The sequence below is a fragment of the Grammomys surdaster genome, unplaced genomic scaffold (assembly GCF_004785775.1).
Source record: "Grammomys surdaster isolate TR1022 unplaced genomic scaffold, NIH_TR_1.0 185, whole genome shotgun sequence".
Classification (NCBI taxonomy): domain Eukaryota; kingdom Metazoa; phylum Chordata; class Mammalia; order Rodentia; family Muridae; genus Grammomys; species Grammomys surdaster.
Window position 1 is genome coordinate 2,985,761 of NW_021604630.1, and position 23,469 is coordinate 3,009,229.

At 39.4% G+C, this 23,469-nt stretch overlaps 1 protein-coding gene across 1 annotated transcript in view; it reads right to left on the reverse strand.

Moving 5' to 3' along the window:
- The window catches only part of Hook3 (hook microtubule tethering protein 3), an 83,329-nt gene that overhangs the window by 19,149 nt on the left and 40,711 nt on the right, over nucleotides 1-23,469 (reverse strand). Inside the window, exons 7-15 of the mRNA XM_028768208.1 lie at nucleotides 19,702-19,764; nucleotides 18,401-18,484; nucleotides 16,883-17,046; nucleotides 15,271-15,411; nucleotides 13,857-14,058; nucleotides 12,233-12,343; nucleotides 11,526-11,613; nucleotides 7,587-7,656; nucleotides 5,733-5,873 (exon numbers count right to left, since the gene is read on the reverse strand). Coding sequence (XP_028624041.1) covers nucleotides 5,733-5,873; nucleotides 7,587-7,656; nucleotides 11,526-11,613; nucleotides 12,233-12,343; nucleotides 13,857-14,058; nucleotides 15,271-15,411; nucleotides 16,883-17,046; nucleotides 18,401-18,484; nucleotides 19,702-19,764 — 1,064 coding nt within the window. The remainder of the gene's footprint in view (nucleotides 1-5,732; nucleotides 5,874-7,586; nucleotides 7,657-11,525; nucleotides 11,614-12,232; nucleotides 12,344-13,856; nucleotides 14,059-15,270; nucleotides 15,412-16,882; nucleotides 17,047-18,400; nucleotides 18,485-19,701; nucleotides 19,765-23,469) is intronic.

A 23,469-nucleotide genomic window follows, 5' to 3' on the forward strand; every position in this document is an offset into this window, starting at 1 on the left:
CCAAACATTGCTAGGAATAAACCTAACCAAAAATGTAAAATACCCGTAGAGTAAAAATTACTAAAGAGAGAAACTGAAGATTAACAGAAGATGGGAAGAGCTTCCATTTGATGAAACTAATATTGTTATGATTTCCAGAGTATCCAAAACAAGTGCAGATACAATGCAATTCCCGTCAAAATTCCACTGGCATTATCCATAGAAATAAAAAGAATGTATGTCTATGCACCACATGTGTTCAGTACCCACAGAGGCCCAAAAGGGAGTGTGAGATTCCCTGGGTCTGAGACTGGAGTTATAGACTCTGAAAGACCCCCGAGAGGGGAGACCCTCGCTCAAGTCGTGGGAATTCACGGCCACCCAGAAACTCAAGAGACCGAACTTGCTGCAAACTGGAAAAGACTTTATTTCGGGATATTAGCCAGCTGAGGCTGAGACTCACAAGAGGAGCATTGACCTTGAGGCCAGAGGGGGAAGGGTATTTAAAGGAGAAAACCACAAACCAGGGGGATACAACCCAGGGGGAGAAGGGGAATCATAAGAACTTCAGCAGACAGTATCATAAAAACAGTGGAAGGTCCCCAGTCCATTCGATCATGTGGGAAACACACCCTGTGTACTTATTTTTTCAAGAATTTAATCTTGTTTAATCATCTATCATGTGGCCAGCCAGTCCTTGGAACAGCCCAGATGACTGGTATTTTCTTTATGGTCAACCAGCTCCTAGAACCCAGAGCCCAGAGCCTATGAACCAGATGACCCGCATTCTTGGTTCTGCCCTTTTGTGGTTGGCTAAGTTCCTGGAACACAGATGGCCTGGTTTCATCCTCTATATGCTAGGGGGTCTCAAAAAAGGTTTATTCTTTTCAACTCGTCAGATGGGAGTCAAACTCAGTGCACAGCTGAGACCACTGCATACTTATGTTTATCTCAGCACTGTTCACAAAGCTAATACTAACAGCATAGGTGGTCATCAATGGACGAATAGATAAAGAAAATGTTGAATAAGTACATTTTACTCAGCCATAAAAAAATAAATGAAATTTTGTCATTTGTAGGATGGAATTGGAGGATATTGTGCTACATGGAAAAAGGTAGCCACAGAAAGAAAAGTACGTTTCTCTCAGATTTGGAAACTGAGGAGAGGGAAAGAAAAGTAGAGATTGCTTTTAAGAACTAGGAAAGGTCCAAGGGATGTGTGTGGGGCCTGGACGGAGTGGGATGAGTAGCAGAGTATCTAAGAACAGGCAGGGTAAAAACATGGAGAGATGGCTCAGTGTGGAAAGCTTTTGGGGCTGCTTGGCAGGAATCTGACATTGGCCAAGGACAAGGAAATGGGCTTTAGGTCAGAATCTGACATTGGGCCTTGACAAGGAAGTTCAGGCAGGAATCTAATTTTAGGCTAAAACAGAGAAGTAATTTCAGTCAGGACTCCAGGTCTTGGGCTAGAACAAAGAAGCAGGCTTCAGGCATGAATATGACTGTGGGCTAGGACAGGAAAGTAGGCTCAGATATTTTTGTCATCCTGATGAGCCCTTAGAAACAGCAATCTTGAGAGTGATCACAGGAGTTCCTTGACTATTTGTATCTATTGTAATGTTGGTTCCACAATCTAGAACTGACCTAAATACCTGCATGTAATTAAAAGGGTTTAAAAGAAAAGTGGGAATAAACAAACCCGCCTCAGCCTTCAGCCTCAGAATTGGTTGGGGTCATGCTGCAATTTTGTCTAATCGTCTCTTTTCTTTTAATCTTCACTCCTGTGCTGGAAAACCTGTTGACTGATTGAGCGGGCTTGGTCTGCTCAGTGGCTAAGAGCACTGACTGTTCTTCCAGAGGTCCTGAGTTCAATTCCCAGCAACCACATGGTGGCTCACAACCATCTGTAATGGGATCTGGTGTGGTCTTCTGGTGTGTCTGAAGATATCTACAATGTACTCATAAAAACCAAACAAACAAACAAACAAGACCAAGAAAACCCCCAAATCAAAAAACATGAGTATCTAAGTATAAAAATCCCACAGTGTAACATACAGATGTGGGAAGTAGCGTGTGATATTAATACAATAATCATGATGATGTCAGACAACTAAGTCGCCTGTATAATATAGGAACAGTATGAAGACTACCTGCTCTGTTTCTGAAGAGAAAAGAACCATTAGAGTGTATGGGAGAAACAGTATGAAAGAATTGTGGATGTTTTTGTTAGTATTCTGTCTAAACTCCACCTCCACAGTTATTTGGCAACACTCAGGTATGCTCCTCCCCGCAGTTACCTGGCAACATCCAGGTAGGCGTGCCCAGTATAAAAGGGGCTGCTTGCCTCCTCTCTCTCTTACTCTCTTACCCTCTTGCCTCTAGCTTTTCTCTGTCCCCTCACCCTTCCCCCCTTCCCTTTCCCCTCTCTCCACGTTGTCATGGCTGGCCTCCACTTCTCTTCTCTCTCTCTCTCCTCTTTCTCTTCCTCTCGTTTCTCTCCCCACCTTTGCTCTCTGTTCTGAATAAATCCCCTCCTCTTTGGAACCATTTGGTCTGGTGTTGTCTGTTCTAAACCGTGCCTAAGTCTAACAGTTTTCCCTACTGGAATAAAATTTAGAGTAGGAAGAAGCAGATCTGATTAGAATGGTTAAAATACTGAGGGATCAATGAGTGAAACTCAAGATAATTCCATAGTCTTCTAGAAGTTCCTTTTCTCTACATTCTACTCTAAGCTCCTATTGCTAAAGATAGCACATACTGTGGGACTGCGTAAGGGTATTCTGGATCATGGCTGGGCAGTTGCCTAGAACCCTGAGACTCTGCGTGAGAACTGGCAGGAGTTCAGCGTGCCCCTAGAACCTAGGGTTCTGAAAAACAGTCTAGTCTCCATAAAACTCAGTCTTGTAGGCTGGCCATTACAGCCCCTCCCAAAGTGCACAGGTAGAGGGTGTGACTAGAGGCCTCAGGGCCTAGGGATTTACATACTAATGAAGGCCAGAGGGCGGAGCAAATCAAGCTTGCCTCCCCAGATCCTCCCCCTTTCTCCCTCCCTATATAACTCGGGACTGCCCTGAGTTTTACGGCATACATCCAAATCTATCCACCATCCGCCATGACAATATAACCTTTTGGAACCAAGGACTTCCTCGTGTTATTGGGGCCTGCCACCACCGCTGCCAAAGCCTCCAGGCCTCTGGAACCATAGATGTTCCTCCTGCATGTGGGACCCGCTGCAGCGTGGAAGCCTCCCCAGACCCCACCGCTGCGGCCACTAATTTTCCCCACAACATACTTCAGATATGGAATTGAGCTGGAACTGACCTGGAAGGCTTCTCCCTGCAGCCCAGGTCTCAGCATCAGCAGACACTATGCAAGTATCTGAGTGGGAAAAGCAATCAGCAGCCCTAGCTAGCTGTGAAGCCTGGAACCCACAACAATGACAAAGACTGGAATGGTAACACAACCCTAAGGATGCAATACTGGCACTTTAGCTTGGTGTGATCAAGAGCTATGTAATTGGAGCTAAGGTCCAGTCAATGTGAGGGAACTCAGGCTATAAGCCTAGGCAACTACCTGTTGCTGGAGAAGTTACAGAGGAGAACCTATTGCTGCTGTTTTCCTTAATTTCAAACTGTATTTCTAGTCCTACAGGTAAGTGAAGCCCTCATACTTTATCCAAGAACCTTCGTTTCTAAAGTAGATGGAGACTATTACAGTGATCCACAACTGAGAAAAGTACAAAGAATAAGTGGCCATGGGGTGCTCAACCCGTTACTACATCTGCAAGGTAATCCCTTCACGTAACATTCAGTTTAAAAAGAAGACCGAAAGATTTTAAGTGCCAGGAGACCAGGATGCTTTCTTTTCTTTAATACAGGTCTTCTAGAAACTGTATCCATGCATTCATGAAATCCTCTAGACACTGTACTCATGAAATCTCAACAATATGGTTGCCTAAACAAAGACCTGCATAGTAATGCCACCAATTGACATGTCGTTGTGAATAAGGGAAATCTCACCCCTAGAGGAAGAGCTACAGGCCATCAAGGGCTGCTGAGAGAGGGAGAACTGCTTTTCTTCAGTGCAGTGCCCTCTTCCTGTCCCCTGCTGGGTTATCCAATCCCCAGTGGGCAGTCCTAACAGGCTGTATATAAGAGCAATACTTAATGAACTCAGTAGGTTTGTATACACACATGTAACAACAGTGATTATAGAAGAAGAGGTCATGAATTTCAGAGGGAATATGGCAGGCATTGGAGATGGAAAGGGAGGGTGGTGGGAAATGATGTAATGCTTGTGCATGCTTTCACACTTGTGTATGAAAAGAAAAAAGCTTAGATGTTGGGGAGATGGCTCAGTCAGTGGTTAAGAGTACTGGCTGGTTTTCCAGAGGACCTGGGTTCAATTCATGGCAACTCACAACTACCTGTAACTATAGTCCCAGGGAATATGATACTCTCTCTGGCCTCTGTGGGCAACACATGCAAGCAGTGCACAGACATATATACAGGCAAACAAACCAAAAATAAAACCAAACAACAACAACAACAAAAAAAACCCCACCCACATGCATAAAATAGAAATCAGTAAGTCTTTAAAATCCTGGGAGAATGCTACATTGATGACACAGGCATGGAGAGCACAACAATTTAATAAAAAATGTGTAAGCTCAAAAAAAAAAAAAAAGCTTTTCACAGCAACAAGAAAAGGGAAAACACTGTTAGGTCTATCAGTTAAAAAGCCAGATATGGTGGTGCACACCTTTAACCCCAGCACCCTGGAGGCAGAGGCAGGCAGATTCTGAGTTTGAGGCTAGCCTGTTCTACAGAGAGTTCTGAGACAGCTAGGGCTACGAGAAGACAAGAGGAAAGGAAGGGAGAGATTGAGTCATGACAAAGTATAAAGTAAACCATCAGAAGAAGCCGCTAATTTTATAGTAACTGACTTTGAAAAACTGTGAAACAAGCAGAAAAGCAATTTTTTCTGTTACTCTGACATTTTCTATATTTTCAAAATAATTCCTTTTAAGGTCATGACAAACGATATATTAGGGAAAAAGATTTTGTCAGTTCAACTCCACACCAGCTGACCCTTCATTAGCCTGTGAACTGCAATTGATCTGAAAAGTGGGATCATATCAGATATTTTTAATCCTCTCCATAGTTTTTTAAGCCAGGGATGGTGGTATAGGCCTTTAATCCTAGCAGAGACAGGCAGATTTCTGAGCTCCCAGCTAGTCAGGACTCTATACAAAGATCCCAGGTCACACAAACAGATTAAATAATTCTAGAAAGAAATATATAGCTGAACTAAGATGTTACCAACAGACATGCCAAAGTGGATGGGGAACAGTCTGTGCATGAGGCCTCAGCTTCCACAAAGAACTACAGGGAACTGAGTAAGCTGGGCAGGAGAGGTGGCCCTTCAGGGAAGAGCACACCATTGGTTGTACAGTGACAAATGTTTAGTCCTGAAAAACATACATATAAGTAACCAGGTTATATTAAGGAATATATATGTACAATCATAAACATGCATACATGCAATAACAATTAATGAAAGAGGAGGCCCTGAATGTGAAGGAGAGCAGGAAGGAGGAAAAATAAAAACTGTTATAATTATTTCATAATTCAGAAAAAGAAATATGCCAGCATGTAATCATTCTTCAAATAAACCCCAAGCCTTTCTTGAAAAATAGCAAAAACAAGGCGCAGGAGGAGGCTGTGGCTGAGCACTGCTCCTGCACACACTACCTGTTCTCAGTCTCCAGCTCATTCTTGCGTAGATTTGCATCATCTAGAAGGCTCTGCAATAAGGCAATTTTCTCATTGTCTGAACCCTCTTGATTGATTTTTAACATCTTATTCTCATGCTGAAGACGAATAAGTTTCTCCCTGAATGAGAAAAATAAAAGCTGATTATCTATTCATTAAGATATTATATGAATCATGATCCAATTATGATACAGAATATCAATATGCAGGATACAAATGAAAAATTAAGTGCCTGTAAGAAATTCAGTGCCTTTATGAAAGCAAAAGGTTATCACCTTTAGGAACTCAATTCCTTCTAGAATGTATAATTTGAAGAAACAGTTTCTGTGTATCATGACAAATGATAAAGAAAATTCCAAACGCTATTTCCTTTCTTATTTAAATATTTAAACTATGAACATATGACTGTAACTGTACAGTGCAAAATGACTGTTGCTGAAACTAAACCTTCTAATTCTGTGTATTTACTCATAGACAAATATTTGTTTTTCAAAAGAAAACTGGTACTTGCTAGTTACACTTAAAACTCCACAATCTTTTAATATTATATCTACAAAATTTAAATGACACAGTGCTAAAATATGTAGATCAATTATTACTTCTTTAGAGACTCTATTTCAAGATTTTAATAATTGTTTTTTTTCAAGACAGGGTTTCTTTGTGTAGCGCTGGCTGTCTTGGAACTAGCTCTATAGACCAGGCTGGCCTTGAACTCACAGAGATCTGCTTGCCTCTGCTTCCCAAGTGTTGGTATTAAAGATGTGTGCCACCACAGCCTGGCAAGTTTTTAATATCTTAGTAGTTATCGCTTTATAAAAATACCTTTGTGTATATTGTTAGCTATTTCCTTAAGATTTTTATCAGAAAAGCAGATTTCAGATAAAAGATGGGCATATTTCTACATATTCTGCTATTCCGTTTTAAAACCTTTTTCTCTTCACTGTTTACATTGTTTGAGGCTTTTAGTTCCTCCAAAACTCTAACAATAAAAAGTATCAAATATTAACTCAATGTCCATGACGAATGCTGTAAAGTTTTCATCACTAGTTTCATTCTCCGTATTAGCTCTTCTGGATATGGAGCCTACTTAAGTCATATCTAATCGCATGCAGAAAAAACACAGCTGTGATTTACTCTTGCTCCTTTTAACTTAAAAATCCTCACCAATAGGCTTCCTTAAGTGCTTCTGGGTAAGGGATCTAGCCATTTACTTATAAATAATTGCAAAGAATAAGTATGCATTCATTCAACTAATTTTACTTGTTTCCAGACGGTGAAAAGTAAAAGATCGTAAGGGCTGGGGAGGGGCTGATAGCCTACAATTCCAGGATTCCAAGATGGAGAGAGGGATCAAGTCCCCAGCAATGATCAGGATTCTCCATCCCCTTCTGTGCTCTTGGTTCCCACTCCTCTCAGTTTTCATTTGTACACATAATGCTAGGATGTTCTGTAGGACATGAGAGCTCTAAGACGCTAGGTCTAAATACACAGTGAGGAATACTGAGGGCAGAGTTGTCACAGATGGGGACACTTTGCAGCACCATACCTTTATGAGACCAGTCTTAGTGGTTAATAGCTAAATCTTAGTAATTAATTATGTGTTAGGTTGACGTCTGCTGAGGCTCCAAGAGTGGGATATGTGACTTTTCTTTTGTAGAATGAAAGACTGTCTTACTCAAGTGAAAATAATTAGATCTCCAGTCAAGTTAAAAAAGCCTCTAACATGCTTAAAATGTGGAAATTTAATGCTGAGTTCAGGATGAGATGTACGTCAAAAAGAGGAGCTAGTTCTTTGCGAGGGTACTGTGTGACTGGCACTACCAGTCTCCTTACCTGATTTCGGGTGTAACAATCTCTGCTGCAAGGCTGTCTGAAGATTCCTGGCTTCCCAGAGGCATTAACCCTATAAGCACAAGGAGAGGCAGACAAAGTCAAGGAAGCACAACTACCTCCTTTGCTTAAGAGATGCAGCTTCTGCAGGTAAGCACTACCCTGAATATGAATTTTAACACCTAAATAAAAAAAAATTCTCTGGTTCCTTTTTGGGGGCTTGGGGAGTTGTTTGTTTTGAGGTATTGATACTTGAACCAGGCTCTGTGGATACTAGGCAAAAATCACGAATTTTCTCAAGTAGAAGACCAAGTTACAGTAGCCTTACAAAATTAATTTATTTATAGTAATTTTAAGGGTACAAATACATACCTTAAGTACATTTCAATGTTATCTATTACTATTACCTGTTTTCAACTGTTTTAATAACAGAATCAGAAATTCTATAACCACTAGGCACTCTCTCTTTCTGCCTGTAATTCCCTGGTAAACCCTATTCTACTTTTCATCTGTCTGGGTCAATGAGTTCCTGTGTAGACATGTAAGCAGAATTGTGTATTGGCCTTTTTTACTTAGTTAACACAGTTATTTTGATGATTTGCCCACATTACAGCACTTCTGCAGAACTTTCTTCTTTTTACTGATAAATAATATTCCACTGTATAGATTTATTGTATTTAATTTGTTGATGGATGTGCATTATTTCTACTTAATGGTAACTGAACAATGCTGCTATGTATATATATCTATCTACATGTATATATAATATATGTGCACAATTATCTGGTTGTACCCATCTTCAGTTCTTTTATTAATGTACTTAGAAGAATGGTGAATCACATGTTAATTCTCAAACAGCTATCAAACTTATTTCTATAACATTGTCCTATCCTGCCAGTAATGCATAATGGTTTCAACATCTCCCAGTCAATTCTTATCAACATTTATTTTCCTTTGTTTGGAGTCATGGTAGTAGTGTAATGAATTGATTTGTCTTTTTCTAGTGACCAACAATATCACGGTTTCATGTGGTTTTTTTGGCCATCTGTTAATCTTCTTTGGAGATACATAGTTTCTTCTACTATTGTTCATGTGTGAAATGGGTTTTATTTTTTATGATTATTCAATTTTCAAATTCTGTGGAAATATAAATAGGCATCCTTTCAAATAAAGAACAATGCACAGAAACCTTGCCTATAAACTATTTGTCAGGAAGACCCAAGGTCCCTAAAACTGTTATTGTTCATTGCCCACTAGAAGTTGATGATAAGATCCTTTGGGTGAATACTGCATATGCTTTGGATACAAGACACAGAACAATCAAGCTATGACCAAGTGGGAAGTGCCTTCTCTGCTAAGCAACACTTAGTGCTAGAAAATGCTGCACAGGCTACTAGGAGGAAATTATCATCAATAGTCTTGTTCAGCTGTGGACCTTATATTGTGTGCTATATGACCCCCAGGCAAAACAAGCCCATGGGTGAGATAGTGGTATGGTTATAATGGTGATAAACAACTACTTCCTGATTGCATTTGAGGCCCTGCTCATTGGAAGGGACTTGAGGTCTGATACTGTGAACCTGGACAAAACCCATGCTTTGGGGTGGGGGTAGGGAGTCATAAGTTCTAGAGGGAAAGCTACTGTAATTGTTTTGTTAATGGATATGATATGCCTGTCAAGATGCCTACTAAATGTGTACATTAGTGCCATAGATTAGTGCTTTCTTTTATTTTTTTATTTTTTTCAGTAGTGGTGGTTACATCAGGATTCCTAATGAGAATAAGTGACAACTGAATCCTCAGACCTAAATGGGATATCTGTGTCACACAACCTAAGGCTCAGTCAATACCACAGAGAGGGGAGGAGAGAACACAAAAGCTGAGGAGGGTAGTCTTTTTCGATTCAGCAGCTATGATTACTTGGATGAAATTAGGTCTGTTACAGTCAATCATGGAGAAGGTTTCACGAGGCCTGGCCCTCTGCTAAGGAATTATGAATGTTCATTAATTTACATATCTTCCTGAGATCTATAGGAAATGATTGCTGGAGGAGGAAGAACACATTTTCCAGTGGTAAAATGCCCACATGCTTATAAATAACCCTTCGCCTTTGCTCATGTAAGTAACTCTAGTTAAACTCACTGGAACATATACACATGTAAGAGTAGACAAGAAAGGTGGTTGGCCGGAGTATGAGGGGTCACCAGAGGGCGACGGGTGGAAATGATCAAAATACAAAGTATTTGTATGCAATGCTATAATGAAGTTCATTAGAACACTCCCATAGTTTTTACTTTTATTTTTTGAGACAAGGTCTCACTGTGATGCTCTGGCTGGTGTGGATCTTACCATGTAGACCAGACTGGTTTTGAACTTACAGAAATCTGTCAGCCTCTGCCTCCTGAGTGCTGGAATGAGAGGTGCACCACACCCAGCACATTCACTTTCCTTCATGTGAGGTAAACATAAAACACTCCTTACTCTTTAATCACTTACAGTTTACTGATGAATGAAAATGTCAGCTATATTGCTAAACATTCAGGTTGTTCTTCAATCTTACTGTTAGAAACTATTCCTTAATCATTTGGGTATACTTCCAGGGGAGAAACTACACAAAGAACTATGAATCATGCAGATTTTTATATAGCAAAAGAATAAACAGTTTATGAGATGAGTTGTCTTTTCTTGACAACATAGGAACTGAGCAGTGGGGTAAGGTTCAGGTTAGATTATGAAAACTGAAAAAATGTAGAGCTGATGGGGAAAAGAGAAAGAACTGCAGGGATACAAAGAGGAAGTGATTACATTATGAAATAAAGATAATCAGCAATTTCCATTATATATATATAAAATAATATAAACACATACATACAAGTGTGTGCATTACATGTGTGCATGTTTCTCTCCTTAAGCATTAGTCATCTGAATGTAGATAGAGAACCTGGGCTGTCTGAATCAGGGTTGTACACCAGGTAGCATCTGGAGACAGGTCAAGAGGACAAGCAAAGAGAACTACCGGTATGTCAGCAGTGCCACAGCAGTGCCACAGCAGTTGATATCACACCAGGTACACTGGGAAGTGAGGTCATGGAGGGGACTGAGGAGTTAGAGTGGATGAAAGACATAAAAGAAGTTCTTAACAGAAGTAAGAAGAGAGAGACTAAGGCTAGTCAGAAAGCTGTTTCAGGTAACTAACCAGGGTTGGGTTAAGTGTAAAACTTGTACTAGCCATTACTAGTCTCCTACTGTGCTGACTAAGGGTGGCAGAGGGCACACTGTGAGCTAAGCTACTCTCTTCCTGTGACAAAGAAGCTATGCGTGTATATTTTTCCTTAAACATTTTAAAAATGTGTAAACCTTTTTCTTAAAGACTTATTTTTAATTTATGTGCATGAGTGTTCTGTTTTCACATATGTTAAGTGCACCATGTGCTTGCAGTGTGGCAGAAGCCAGAAGATGACTGCTGATGCCTTGGGACTGCGGTTTAGACAGTTATGAGCTGCCATGTTATGTGCTGACCTGGAACCAGGTCCTCTGAGAGCATCCAGTGCTCACAGCCAAGAAGCCTCGCCAACCCGAGGTGTAAGTGTCTTAATGATGTAATGATGTAAAATCCTTTCTACTTTTTGCAGATATCACTGCCTTGGCAAGATTGACAGACTTTAAAACAAGCCATGAGAGAGTCTTCAGAATAACAGTATCCATGTTCACAAATGATTTTCACTTATAAAACTCAAGAGATTACAAAACTGGTTTAAAGATGCTAAGCAAACTCAATCCCCTAAGCACAGCCTGTTAAGATCTTGGTGAACAGTTCAAAAACTTAATTTATTTTGTTTTGTCAAATGTTCATTTTTATCTGTTCTTACAATCATCTCAAAGTGAACCTGACACTTTCCCTGAAGACAGAAACTAGTCTCCATGGGTTATAAAGATTTTTACCTTGAGTGGTAAGCTGCCCCTCCTGAGCCTGCACGCAACGCAGCTCTTCAATGGTTTCCTTCAGAGAATCCCTTTCCGTTCTTAACCTCTAAAGGAATATAAAGACAAAGGTCAGCTCTACCGGTTTACTAAGAAGTAGCAGGCCTTATCCAGGAAGAAGATGATCAGTAGTGAACATGGGCTTACTTTAGTTTCCATCCTTTATGGAGAGAATATGGGAGTAGAAACATGAAAATGATTGTCTTTTTATTTTCTATTTCGACAATACCAAATATCTTACTGCAAGGCAACACAGTACTCATGCTTAAGCATGAAACACAAAGCTATCCAGTTTGTCCTTTATGATTTTCTTAACACTCTTTTCATAAACAAAGATTCAGGATGAAGACTAAACACTCAGACTGAAAGGCAAAAAAATGTTAGTAATGGTGGAACAGTATCCTCCATACTAATTACATAGGAAATAGAAGGGTCACACACATGAAAGGCAAGAGTAAAAAGACATAAGGAGGCTAATGATAAAAAAAAATATATGTGTACATCAAAGAAATGAGAACTGAACTAAAACTGTTCCTTGAATCTTTATTTCTGGGAAAAAGGGGTATGTGTGTGACTTAAAAGTAGAACAGTCAATTAAAAAAAATTATTGTAGTCAAAATGAATTAAATTTGCACTTCTGAAAAACAGAATGCCTAGTACATACTTACATCCTTTTCTTTCTGAAGACCATCAACTTTTTCTTTTAGCCGTTTATATTCAAAATCTAACTTATCTGCTTTCTTTGATTCATCAGATAATCTATTTTGCAGCTCTACAACCTGATACAAAAATATAAAAGTGACATAAACATAATTTGAAACATTAGAAATTATGATCAAGGTGGTGGAATGCAGCTTCATGAGAGAACATATGCTAATTAGTGTGTACAAAGCCCTATGTTCAATGCCCAGCATGCCCCCGCCTCTGATCTAAACAAAACAAATTTCAGAAGATCACATCATTCTCTTCTACAGGTTTATGGAAACCCTATTCCCACCATACTTGAATAAATGTATATAATCCATCATTCTAATAGAAGGGAAAGAACTAGGGAATAAAGCCTGTCTAGGTAAGACAGGCTTCTAGAGGCATCTAGAAAATGGTAACAATTATCAGAGAATCTATAGGGGATTTCATTTCTTGCAAAGAAAAGAAGCAGGAAAGAGAGACAAGAATAAACACCAGCGAGGGTAAAACTCAGTTACATAGCCAATCTTAGAAGGGGCTGAAACCACAGTGGGAAGTTCATGCAGAAGCTGTGGATAATGAGAATAACCAATAAGAGAAACCAAGAGCTCTGAGTTTAACAGGAATCGAGTGCTTATTAAAAAGCCTGGCCGTGAAAAGGAAGAATAAGGAGAAAAAAACCAAGCAGTCTGGTATGGGGCTGTTAGAAGGTGTTAGGACTTTTAATCCTAGCACTTAAGAGGCAGCATTAAGCATAGCTGTTTAATTCCAGACACACCAGGGATACATGTCTCAGAGGACAGGAGAGAACAGATTCCTACAGGTTGTCCTATGACCTCCATATACACGTTGAGGCACACCTATGACCTCTGTAACCAAATAAATAAACTGTAACTCAAATAAATATTAAAAACAGCTAAGAGGCTGGGTGGTGGTGGCGCACGCCTTTAATCCCAGCACTTGGGAGGCAGAGGCAGGTGGATTTCTGAGTTCGAGGCTAGCCTGGTCTACAGAGTGAGTTCCAGGACAGCCAGGGCTACACAGAGAAACCCTGTCTCGAACCACCCCCCCCCCAAAAAAAAAGGAAAAAACAGCTAAGAATCATGTGGTAGTGGGATAACGATGTCCTCCACAGCACATATATTTGAATGCTCAGTCATCAAGGAGAACTTCTGAAAAAATTAGAAAGAAGAAGAGGTGTGGATTTGTAGGAGAAAGTGTCATTGGTGGGCTTTGAGGTTTCAGAAGCTCAAGCCAGACCTCTTGTCACTCTCTCTTCCTGCTGCCTGAAGGTCAGGTTGTAGAATTCTCAGCTACTTCTCCAGAACCATGTCTTATGTCTGTCTGTGTGTCATCATGCTCCATGGACTAAGCCTCTGAAACAGCAAGCAATCCCCCAATTAAATGTTTTCTTTTGTAAAAGTTGCCTTGGTCATGGTGTCTCTTCACAGTGACTAAGGCAAATCACAAAAATGAAACTTGGTAGAGTACTCACTTGATTTGACTGATAGGGCTAGAAGTGATTGGTAGTTTTATAAAAGCTATGTACTTCGGTATAGCCCTTGCCAGGCAGCACCACAAAGAATTCTGCTTCTGTTCTCTTACCTGTCTCTTGTATGTCTCAAGCTGACCCCGGGCAGCATTGGCTTTTCTTAATTCTTCTTCCAGACTGACAGTGTTCTGCATGTACATCGTATTCTTTTCTTCCAAGAGTTTAACCTGCCGCCTCAAGTCCCCAAGGTCTTCCAGCTTTTTTTTATAAGACTCAACTTGACCTTCTAGTTTAGATACTTTATCAGAAGAGTGTCTAAAATGATGGGAAATTAGTCAGAAACATACCCACAGCTGTACAGCTGTTGCAAGACAATGTTAAAATAGTAGACAATACCAGGACTTAACATATATTAAATTATAAAACTTAAAGTGAATCTAAGTTTTATTAGATTAAGAAAAAAAATAACCTAAATTACAGAAAAACCTAAATTACTTGTTATTAAGAATGTCAAAAATGTAAGGAAAGTAAACAGGAGATTAACCAGCAAAATCACATTTAGCAGAAAAGTAAAATCAAGTGTGGAATGTTCAAATGATTTGCAACTGTTATGCTGTTATCACACCCAGTAAAGGTTTCGGTAGAAAAACGGAAGGAGGAAGTAGCAAACTTTAGGGCATTGAGGAGAGTAAAATGTTAACTTTTGTAATCTTTCAGAAAGTTTTAAAGATGTGTGTGTGTGTAAAATTCAAGAGAAATAAATGCTTGACACACACAGTGCCTGTGAGGCAAGAATGCTTGAGAATGTCAGCATTTCTAGAAGGTCTTAGTAATGGGAGAAAAGAAAGCAGACGAATGTGAACACAAGGAGGCGTGGAGAGTCAACAGTCCATAGCTACTTCCCTCTCTGGAGGCCACAAAGCCACCTAGTGAGTCTAAGTGATGGGGTGGGGTGGGGAGCAGACAGCTGTGAGAGAAATGGAGACAGGGCTATGGACTGACTAAGTGAGCAGTGGCCCAGGGGTAAGAGAAAACATCCCTGATTTGTAATAGGACTAAATTACAGCAGTATGTGATTTTCTCCACACACTTTAATATTCTTAAAACAAAAGGAGATCCCAAGAGGATGAGATTGTGAAAGAATGGCAAACAGTCAGGTACCTCCTACACAGAGAGCACATGAAAGGAACGAGAAAATGGCCAGCAAAGAAATGAAGCCAGTATTTAAGACACAGACCAATGGCCAAGGGGGCTCACGATTAAAGAAGAGTAGCAAGAAGGCAGAGCCAGAGCTAGACACCAGTGGAGTGTCTAACACTTATTTGATAGTTATTTGGCATATCAATTTAAGAACTTATAAAGCCATTTAGTTATTCATTTACATTTTACTTTTAAACATGTCTGTGTGCTCAGAGATGCAGAGTTTATAACATCTGAGGTGGAATTCTCTGCGTCTTCATCTGTGTGTGTCTCTGGGGGGGTGAGGTGGCAGTGAATCTAATATTGAAGTGAAGGAAAACTGTTTACCTGAGAACATCTATTTCATCCTTTAGAGACTGAGCTTCATCTGCCAAAGTGGTTAGTTCATCATTCTGCTGCCGAAGCTCAGAGATTTCCTTTTCTAACTCCTCACAGCGTATTCGGTAATCGTCTTTGGCTGCTTCTAGTCTGCAAACAAACAAATAGATAAAAAGCACTAAAGTGCCTCATAATTTTCCTTAGGGAGAAAAGAAAACAAAATCCACTCCTTCTGATCATGGATCTCACTCTGTAGGCATAAACTCTATCCAATCTGCCATGAACACAGGTTTAATTGATGCACAAAGTTCTCACAACAGGAGAAAAGAGCAAAGATTTCTAAATTTGTAACTAAGAATATATATCAAGAAAAGCTGTATTTAAATCCATATAAACGAATGCCAACATTTTTGGCGCCTATTATCGAGTCTTATTTCTGTTCACATTATTTTCTCCAATCATGGCTTAATACTATTCCCATATCTAATTAAACAGGTTTGTTTACTTGGTATACAACCTTCCTTTGAGTTACAAGGCCCTTCCTGTCTATTGTCCAAAGTATTTCATGTAGAAGACTACTTGCTTTCAATTTTTCTTATGTAAGTATTTAATGAAGAGTTGTAAATTTTATATAATTCAATTGAATTTTTTACTTTATAGTTTTTGCTTTTAGTAAACATTTGACATTACTGTCTTTTAATCCTCCATTTTCTGACAGTATTTTTAGCGGTTTAAAATGTAACATTTATGTTTTTTGCTTCCTCTGGAACCCATGTTGGTATGTGACAAAATGCTGAAACTGAAATCCAACTTTATCTGCTAAAGTAATTTGTTTTACTAAAAATTACATAAGACTTGGGAGGGAGTCCATTTCACTTTTTTTTTTTTTTTTTTTTTTTTTTGGTTTTTCGAGACAGGGTTTCTCTGTATAGCCCGGGCTGTCCTGGAACTCACTCTGTAGACCAGGCTGGCCTCGAACTCAGAAATCCGCCTGCCTCTGCCTCCCGAGTGCTGGGATTAAAGGCGTGCGCCACCACCGCCCGGCCTCACATTTTTTTTTTTAAATTTAAAATAAAAAATAACTTTATGAGCATGGGTGCTTTGCCTGCATGTATGTCTGTGTATCACTTATGTGTCTGGTGCCTGGGGAGGCCAGAAGAGGATATATGTATATGTATATGTGTGCATATATATATATACACACACACACACACACATATATATATACATACATATACATATATACATATACACATACACACACACATATATATATATATATATCTTTGATGGGATTTCCTAGATGTTGAGATATTTCATGACATGTGAGAAGACTTTGGGAAACTGTTTTTTATTATATAGCCACTTGGGTCTGTAGTTACTCACAAGTCCTAAATCTCCATCTGTGTTTGTGTGTGTGTGTGCACGTGTATGTGTGTGCACTCATGTCAGAGGATCATATCTGTTGGAGTTAGAGCTCTTCTTTTACCATCAAGGTTCTGGGGAGTGAACTTAGGTAGTTAGGCTTGGTGGCAAGCACCTTTGTTGTCTGAGCCATCCTGGCACCCTTTATTGTTAGCTTCAAAAATTTAAAACTAGGTTATAAGGAGTGGCCATTTACCTGAATGTTTCTTCTTGCAGCTGTTCTAACTGAGTCTGAAGTTGCAAATGTCTTCTTCCTGCTGGACTATTGGGATCTTCTATAGAATCAGATTGATTGAGTCGTTCCATTAATATCTGATTTTCTGCCAATAAACTACTTTTCTCCTCTTGTAGTGCTGCAACCTGTTGAGATTAGGACTGTGGTTATTCAACTCAAACTCTTTTGAATTACCATTATGAGTTTGTCTACTTTTTTTTTTTTTTTTTTTTTTTTTTTTTGGTTTTTCGAGACAGGGTTTCTCTGTGTAGCCCTGGCTGTCCTGGAACTCACTCTGTAGACCAGGCTGGCCTCAAACTCAGAAATCCACCTGCCTCTGCCTCCCAAGTGCTGGGATTAAAGGCGTGCGCCACCACCGCCCGGCCGAGTTTGTCTACTTTTGAGACAGGTTCTTACTATGTATCCCTGGCTGACCTAGAACTCACTATGCAGACTGGGCTGGCCTCTGCTGCAGATCTGCTTGCCTCTGACTGCTGAGTGCCACCTCACATTGACAGCCACTCTATTGAAACATCTACATTATTTGAATTTATACATGCAAGGCAATATCTAAGAGTAAGAATTTAAAAATGAACTTCTCTCTATTTTGAGATAGGGTCTTGCTACATTACATTGTTGAGGCACTTCAAATTGTGGGGCTCAAGTGATCCTCCTGCACAAGCCTCCCAAGAAGCCAGGATTACAGGGGTAGGACACCATATCTGGATTTACTTCCTATTTGAAAAGAGACTTCGCCAATGATGGTAAAAAAGCACATGGAAAGACAATAATCAATAGTCATCAAGTAACTGCAAATTCAAGCCACAAAATTAGCAAGTCTAGTGACAATGGATAAGATTTAAAAACATATTGGCAAGGATGAATACAAAGTCTCAGATACTTGTGTGAGAATACAAAATACTTCATCAAACACTTTGTAAGACATTCATCTGCAGAACCCACAGAAAAAGCCCGATGGCCATGCATGCTTACAGCTCCAGTGTTGAGGGCTGTAGATCCTGGAGCTTGCTGGCCAGCCAGCCTAGCCAAAACTGTGGGCATTGTTTGTTGAAAGAGCCTGTCTCATGTGAATAAGGTGAGCAGGGACAGAACAGGGGGACCCTCAGCATTTTCCTCTAGCTGCCGCAGGCATAGGCGAAGTACTCCAGTGCCTGGCAACACACACAAATTAGAAGGACTCCACCCTCACTGGAAGTAGTAAAGCAAGTCTAATGGCATGAATGAAGAGTCAAGCACTGATATTCCTTCTCTTTTTTGCTTTTGGAGTTTTAACATTCACTTATAATGAGTTTAGTTACATTACTGATAGCATAATCTTCTAAATCAGAACCCTATTTGCTTGCTTTTCTCTCTCTCTCTCTCTCTCTCTCTCTCTCTCTCTCTCTCTCTCTCTTAAATTATGGTTACACTGTAGTGAACCTGAATCCTCTGACAACCCCCAGTCCATCTGATGGCATGTGTGGTGGCACATAACATTACCTGCATATCCAATTCGTGGCATCTCTGAGCAATTTCTTCCTTTGCTGACAAAGCTTCATTTAGTTCTTCTGTAGTTTTTTTCAACTAGTTAGAAACAAAAGTAAGCATAAGAAATATTTCAATACAAAAATGAAGACCTTACATAGGTGTAACATTTTTATTTCTTGGGAGGTAATGTAGAGGAAATTAAGAACATTCCTAATAAAGACTGAAAATAGCACTTTTTTGGGGGTAGGGGGAGCTTTTTGTTGAGACTGGGTCTCACTATGTAGCTCTAGTTAGCCTGAAATTCCCTACAAATACCAGACTTGTCTCAAATTCATATGCCCTTAATTAATTCTAAGTTAGCAAATTATAAGAACACTGATTAAAATAAAATTTGTCTCTTTGTTTCATATATAAAAACCTGTTTAATAAATATGCAAAACCATAAATATACCTAAACAGCAAAGAGACAATACCACAAAGAGAAATGCAAATTATAGTTTGGATTAAAATTATATCATGTCCAAAGACAGAATAACATTTAAAACTGTAAGCCCAAAAATAAGAGAAAGCAAAAGATACAAAGATTTCTGCCCATGTAGATAATGGAAACTACAAACTACTGAATCAGTATTTAATTCTTAAAAAATACATTGCAAAGTTCCTTTTCAAATACAGCTGTTTCCAGTCATGTGTGGTTGCACACTCCTTTAACCCCAATACTTTGGAGTCAGAGTCAGGTTAATGATCTCTGTGAGTTTGAGGCCAGTCTGGTCTATACAGCAAGTTATAGAACAGGAAGAAATTCATGACTAGAAAACAGGGATTACTGTAAATTACATGAATTTGTTTTAAAGTGGGCAATGCAATAAATAGTACCATATTTTTTTCAGTACCACATTAATTCATCTCCCTCCCTCCCCCCCCATTCTGTATGTGCGCACGCGCATGTGCATGCATGCACGCGTGTGTGCACATGCTCACCAGGGTATGCATGCAGAAGGCAGAGGACAATTTGATGTATTGTGCTCTTTCCTTTTACAAGTGGTTCCCGAGGATTAAACTCAGTTTATCAAACTTGCCAATAAATACCCTTACCTCCTGAGACATCTCACTGGCCCATACAGGACTACTTTTAATTCAACCTTAATTATACTGTGTAATGTCAGTTAACAAATTAGCTTAAGTTCTTAAATTTAGACAAAATATAAAAATTTTTAATCAATGTATTCCATTAACAATTTCAACTGCATTTTCTCAATGGCATCTGAAATTGATCTGCGTCAATTACTGCATGAATAAAGATAACTATATACCTGGCGATCGAGGTCAACATAGGCATCGTTTCCAGCAGAGACAGGAGACTCTTTACTCATTAGCTGAAATTAAGAATAAATGATTATAACTATGAGGCAAAACTATATTCTAGGTACTACAAAAACTATAAGCATCCAGAAAGAACTAAAACAACAACAAATTAAAACACAAAAGCAAGCAACTGTTTTCTGTAACTGATTTTTCTGACTGGTTTTCACTCCAGGTAATGTCCACACTTAATATTAGACATCTGAATTTTGGTGCTCATTCTCACTGAGAGCCCCAGCTGTAAGAATCAAGCGTTATTAACTTATTCTTATCACTATGTTAAGAGAGTGGCTAGACAATGAAAAGCAGTGACTTTCAGTAATAAGAGCAACAGCAAGTTGCTTTCTGTCATTCTAGATAATAACCGTGTAAGGGGAGTCACTTTCTTCATGGCGTGTCACTGCTAAGCTGCTCATGCTCTGCACGCCATCCTGATTCAACACAGCGGATAACAAAATAGCTGCAGCAACAAAACTCAAAAAAGTTATGAAAATAGGACCAGGATTTGTTGGGAGAGAGTTCAGTGGGAGGAGAATGAGGAAGAACAACGCGGGGAGGGGGCTGTCAAAAGGACCAAACTGCATGTGTGTGTAAACCATCAAAGGCTGAGACGGAGAAGTGTGAGGCCAGAAGTCTCTCAGTGGCACAGTGCTTGCCGAGCACGTGCAAGACCCAGGGCCACAAACAGAACTGTAGCAGCAGCAATCTGGAAAAATGACATTTCCTTTTATGACAATGACGTAATGAAACCCATTACTTTGTGTGCTAACTTTTAAAAAGGAGCAAACATGAACATCAGTGCCACCCCAAATTAACCACAGTGCACCCTCCCCACCTATCTCAGACTCAGAGAGGGGGAGAGAGGCTGGGAAGCAAGGGCCCAGGATTCTGATCATAAAAGCAGTGGGAGCAGACTCAAACGCCCACTGTGGAGGACACTGTGTGGAGGACAGCAGGGAGAGGACAATCAGAAATATGAAGATGGTACATGGAGAGATCTTTTGATTTCAGCCATCACTCTATTGAGAATATTAAAATTTACATGACACTTTTTGAATAATAAAAAGTAGTACCATGTAAAAGAAAAATTCCAAATAATATAATAAAAACTATTTGATCACCAAGAAAAAATTAGTTTGAAAAATTTGAGGTATGTGGGGATTAGCTATGTATACTAGGCATGACCCAGGAGGAGGAGTCCAAGTAAAAAAGGGAAATACAGTAATATATGATCCAATCTGTGACAGCGTGCCGGGGACCAGCCTCAGCTGAGGGCCAGGTCTGGAGAAGAGTGGATGCAAGAGTGGTGAAGGGAAGCAAGGATCAGACACGGGAAGTCACTTGCTTCAGACGGGACAGAGAGGAAGCACATCTCGGCATGGCTCCTCCTACTCTGACAACTTTTATCTCTTTCAAGCTTTATTTTTACATAAAACCATTTCCTCAGAAATTTTATGTATTGATTACACCGTTTTTCAAAATTATTTACTTCTAAAGTCTTCCTTGATTATATAAGAATATTGAAAGAGGAACAAAGAGAGCAAATAGCAATTTTATAAGAACTATAAGATTAACTATGATAAAATCAACTTTCTTTAAAATCAGTATCTTCTTCCTTAAGATTGGTCTCGTAAAGTCTTGTGGTTACAGAAATGCTAGTCAGGATGACTCTATTTGAATTTGATTTTGTTTCAGTTTGGCATAAGATTAATAGATCAAAAGTTATTTCCTACTACCTATGATATCAAACAATTTTCTATAAAAGTTCAACCTTTAACCCTTATTTAATTCTTCCTTTCCTTCTCTATATTTCTTTTATACTTGGCATAAGACCACCATCCTTTCTCTTTGATTCTTTTTTTTAAATTTTTTTTCTTTTTATTGTCTCTTTGATTCTTAAAATACCATATAGCCCATTTGCTTAAGCAAGGGAGGTCTATCAGTAAAGTTCTGGTCTGACGAGTCTGCTCAGGAGGCAGGCAGCTCACTGAGCCAGGATGCCTTCCTCTGTGTCTCTGTCATGAACCCTTGCTTCAGTATGATCCCTATCTGTATTACAATTCTGTAAAGAACAGAAGAACATCAGGGTTCCTAAAGCTTTTCCTTTGGCCTTCAGGAAGTACCACGGCTTATCATAAACCTGCATGGTCACAATCTCTTCCTATTCATACAAGTGCCTTGTTTCTAAAATTGAACATTAAAAATCAAGCAATTCAATCACAGCATGTCAGTTTCTAAAATTTCCTTAAGTTTTTCTTTTTTAATAATAATAACTCTTCTAAAATCCTCTTTCTCATAAGTAGTAACAACACTCATTAGTGATCTGAGTATTTATTTAAATAATAGGTTCTTAGAAGAGACTCAATTTTCTGCATAACTGTTTTTTCCAGAGAACGTTCACTGATTTCAGTCTTGTTTTCACTAGCTTTCTGTTGTCCCACCTCTAGCTTTCGGAGAGAGGCCTTCAACAGTGAGAAGAGCTAAGTGTAACTAAAGGTGTACAGCAAGTATCCACCAAGGGCAGTGAAGGGTCAGCCCAGATTGTCCAAGTACTGGGATTTGTCAAACCGCCTTCAGGACGCTCGGCATTGCTAACACAGGGCATTCAGAGAGAACACATCTAATTCAAAGGTAGGGACAAGTGACCGTCTGGTCCTTTTTCCTGTTTTCATCCTTATCAGAACACAGCGGCTGATGCAACAGAAAAAGCTAAACATGGTATTCTAACTGCACCTTCTCTCACTGCAGGGCTCCATCCAGTTCCATAGAGAGCTGCTCCTCAGCCCACAGCTCCCAGGCAGGTGCCACCATACTCTCCCTTCTGTTGACAGCTCTCTGGGTCATTAGTCTCAGACTTCATAGGTAAGAGTTTAATTGGCTTTCTTCTGTTACTATCACCTTTTGGGACTTTCTTTCCTTCCATTAGGACTCCATGGTTCTTGTCTGTGTGTATGTGTTGTCTCCTACTCCCTTTTGTTAAGATTTGGTTTCTTACGGACAAGACTGACCTTGAAATCCCTAGAGAGCTGAAGATAACTTTAGCTTCTTTAAAAAGAATTATTTTATTTATTTAGAAAATAAGACTATATTATTTTTGGTATATAGCATGTTTTGGCATACATATTGTGGAATAGCTAAATCAAGCTAATTAACATATCCATGTCCTCACAGTGAGACAACACATTACAATTATTGACACATTAATTGCACAGATGAGCTTCACTGTATTATTTCCATAATGTATAAATAGTGCACTGATACTTTCCGTCTTCTACCTCACTCTCCTCCCTTCCCCCCCTTGACTCCCTTCCAGAATGCTGCAACCTTTCTTTCAGGTTCTGTTTCTGTTTGGTTTTGGTTGAGATAGGATTTCACGTAGCCCAAACTTGCCTTAAATTCACTTTGCAGCCAAGGGTGACTTTAGACTACTGACTTTTTTAGTTTCCATATAGGATGTGATATTTTTCTTCAGCTTATTTTGCTAACTATGATGTCTTCAAGTTTTTTCAAGTTACCTTCTAATCTTGTGTCTACTTCCTGACTTTGGGCATGCATATACCACTCAGTCTGGTTCATGTGGTAGGAACAGAATGTAGGTTTTTGTGCATGTCAGACAAGTGCCCCACCACCTGAGTGATTCTTAGTCCTATCATTTGTTTATCCAACTACCTTCTCTAGTAAACCTAAATTTCATAACTTATTGCTTCTAAGTGACTTTC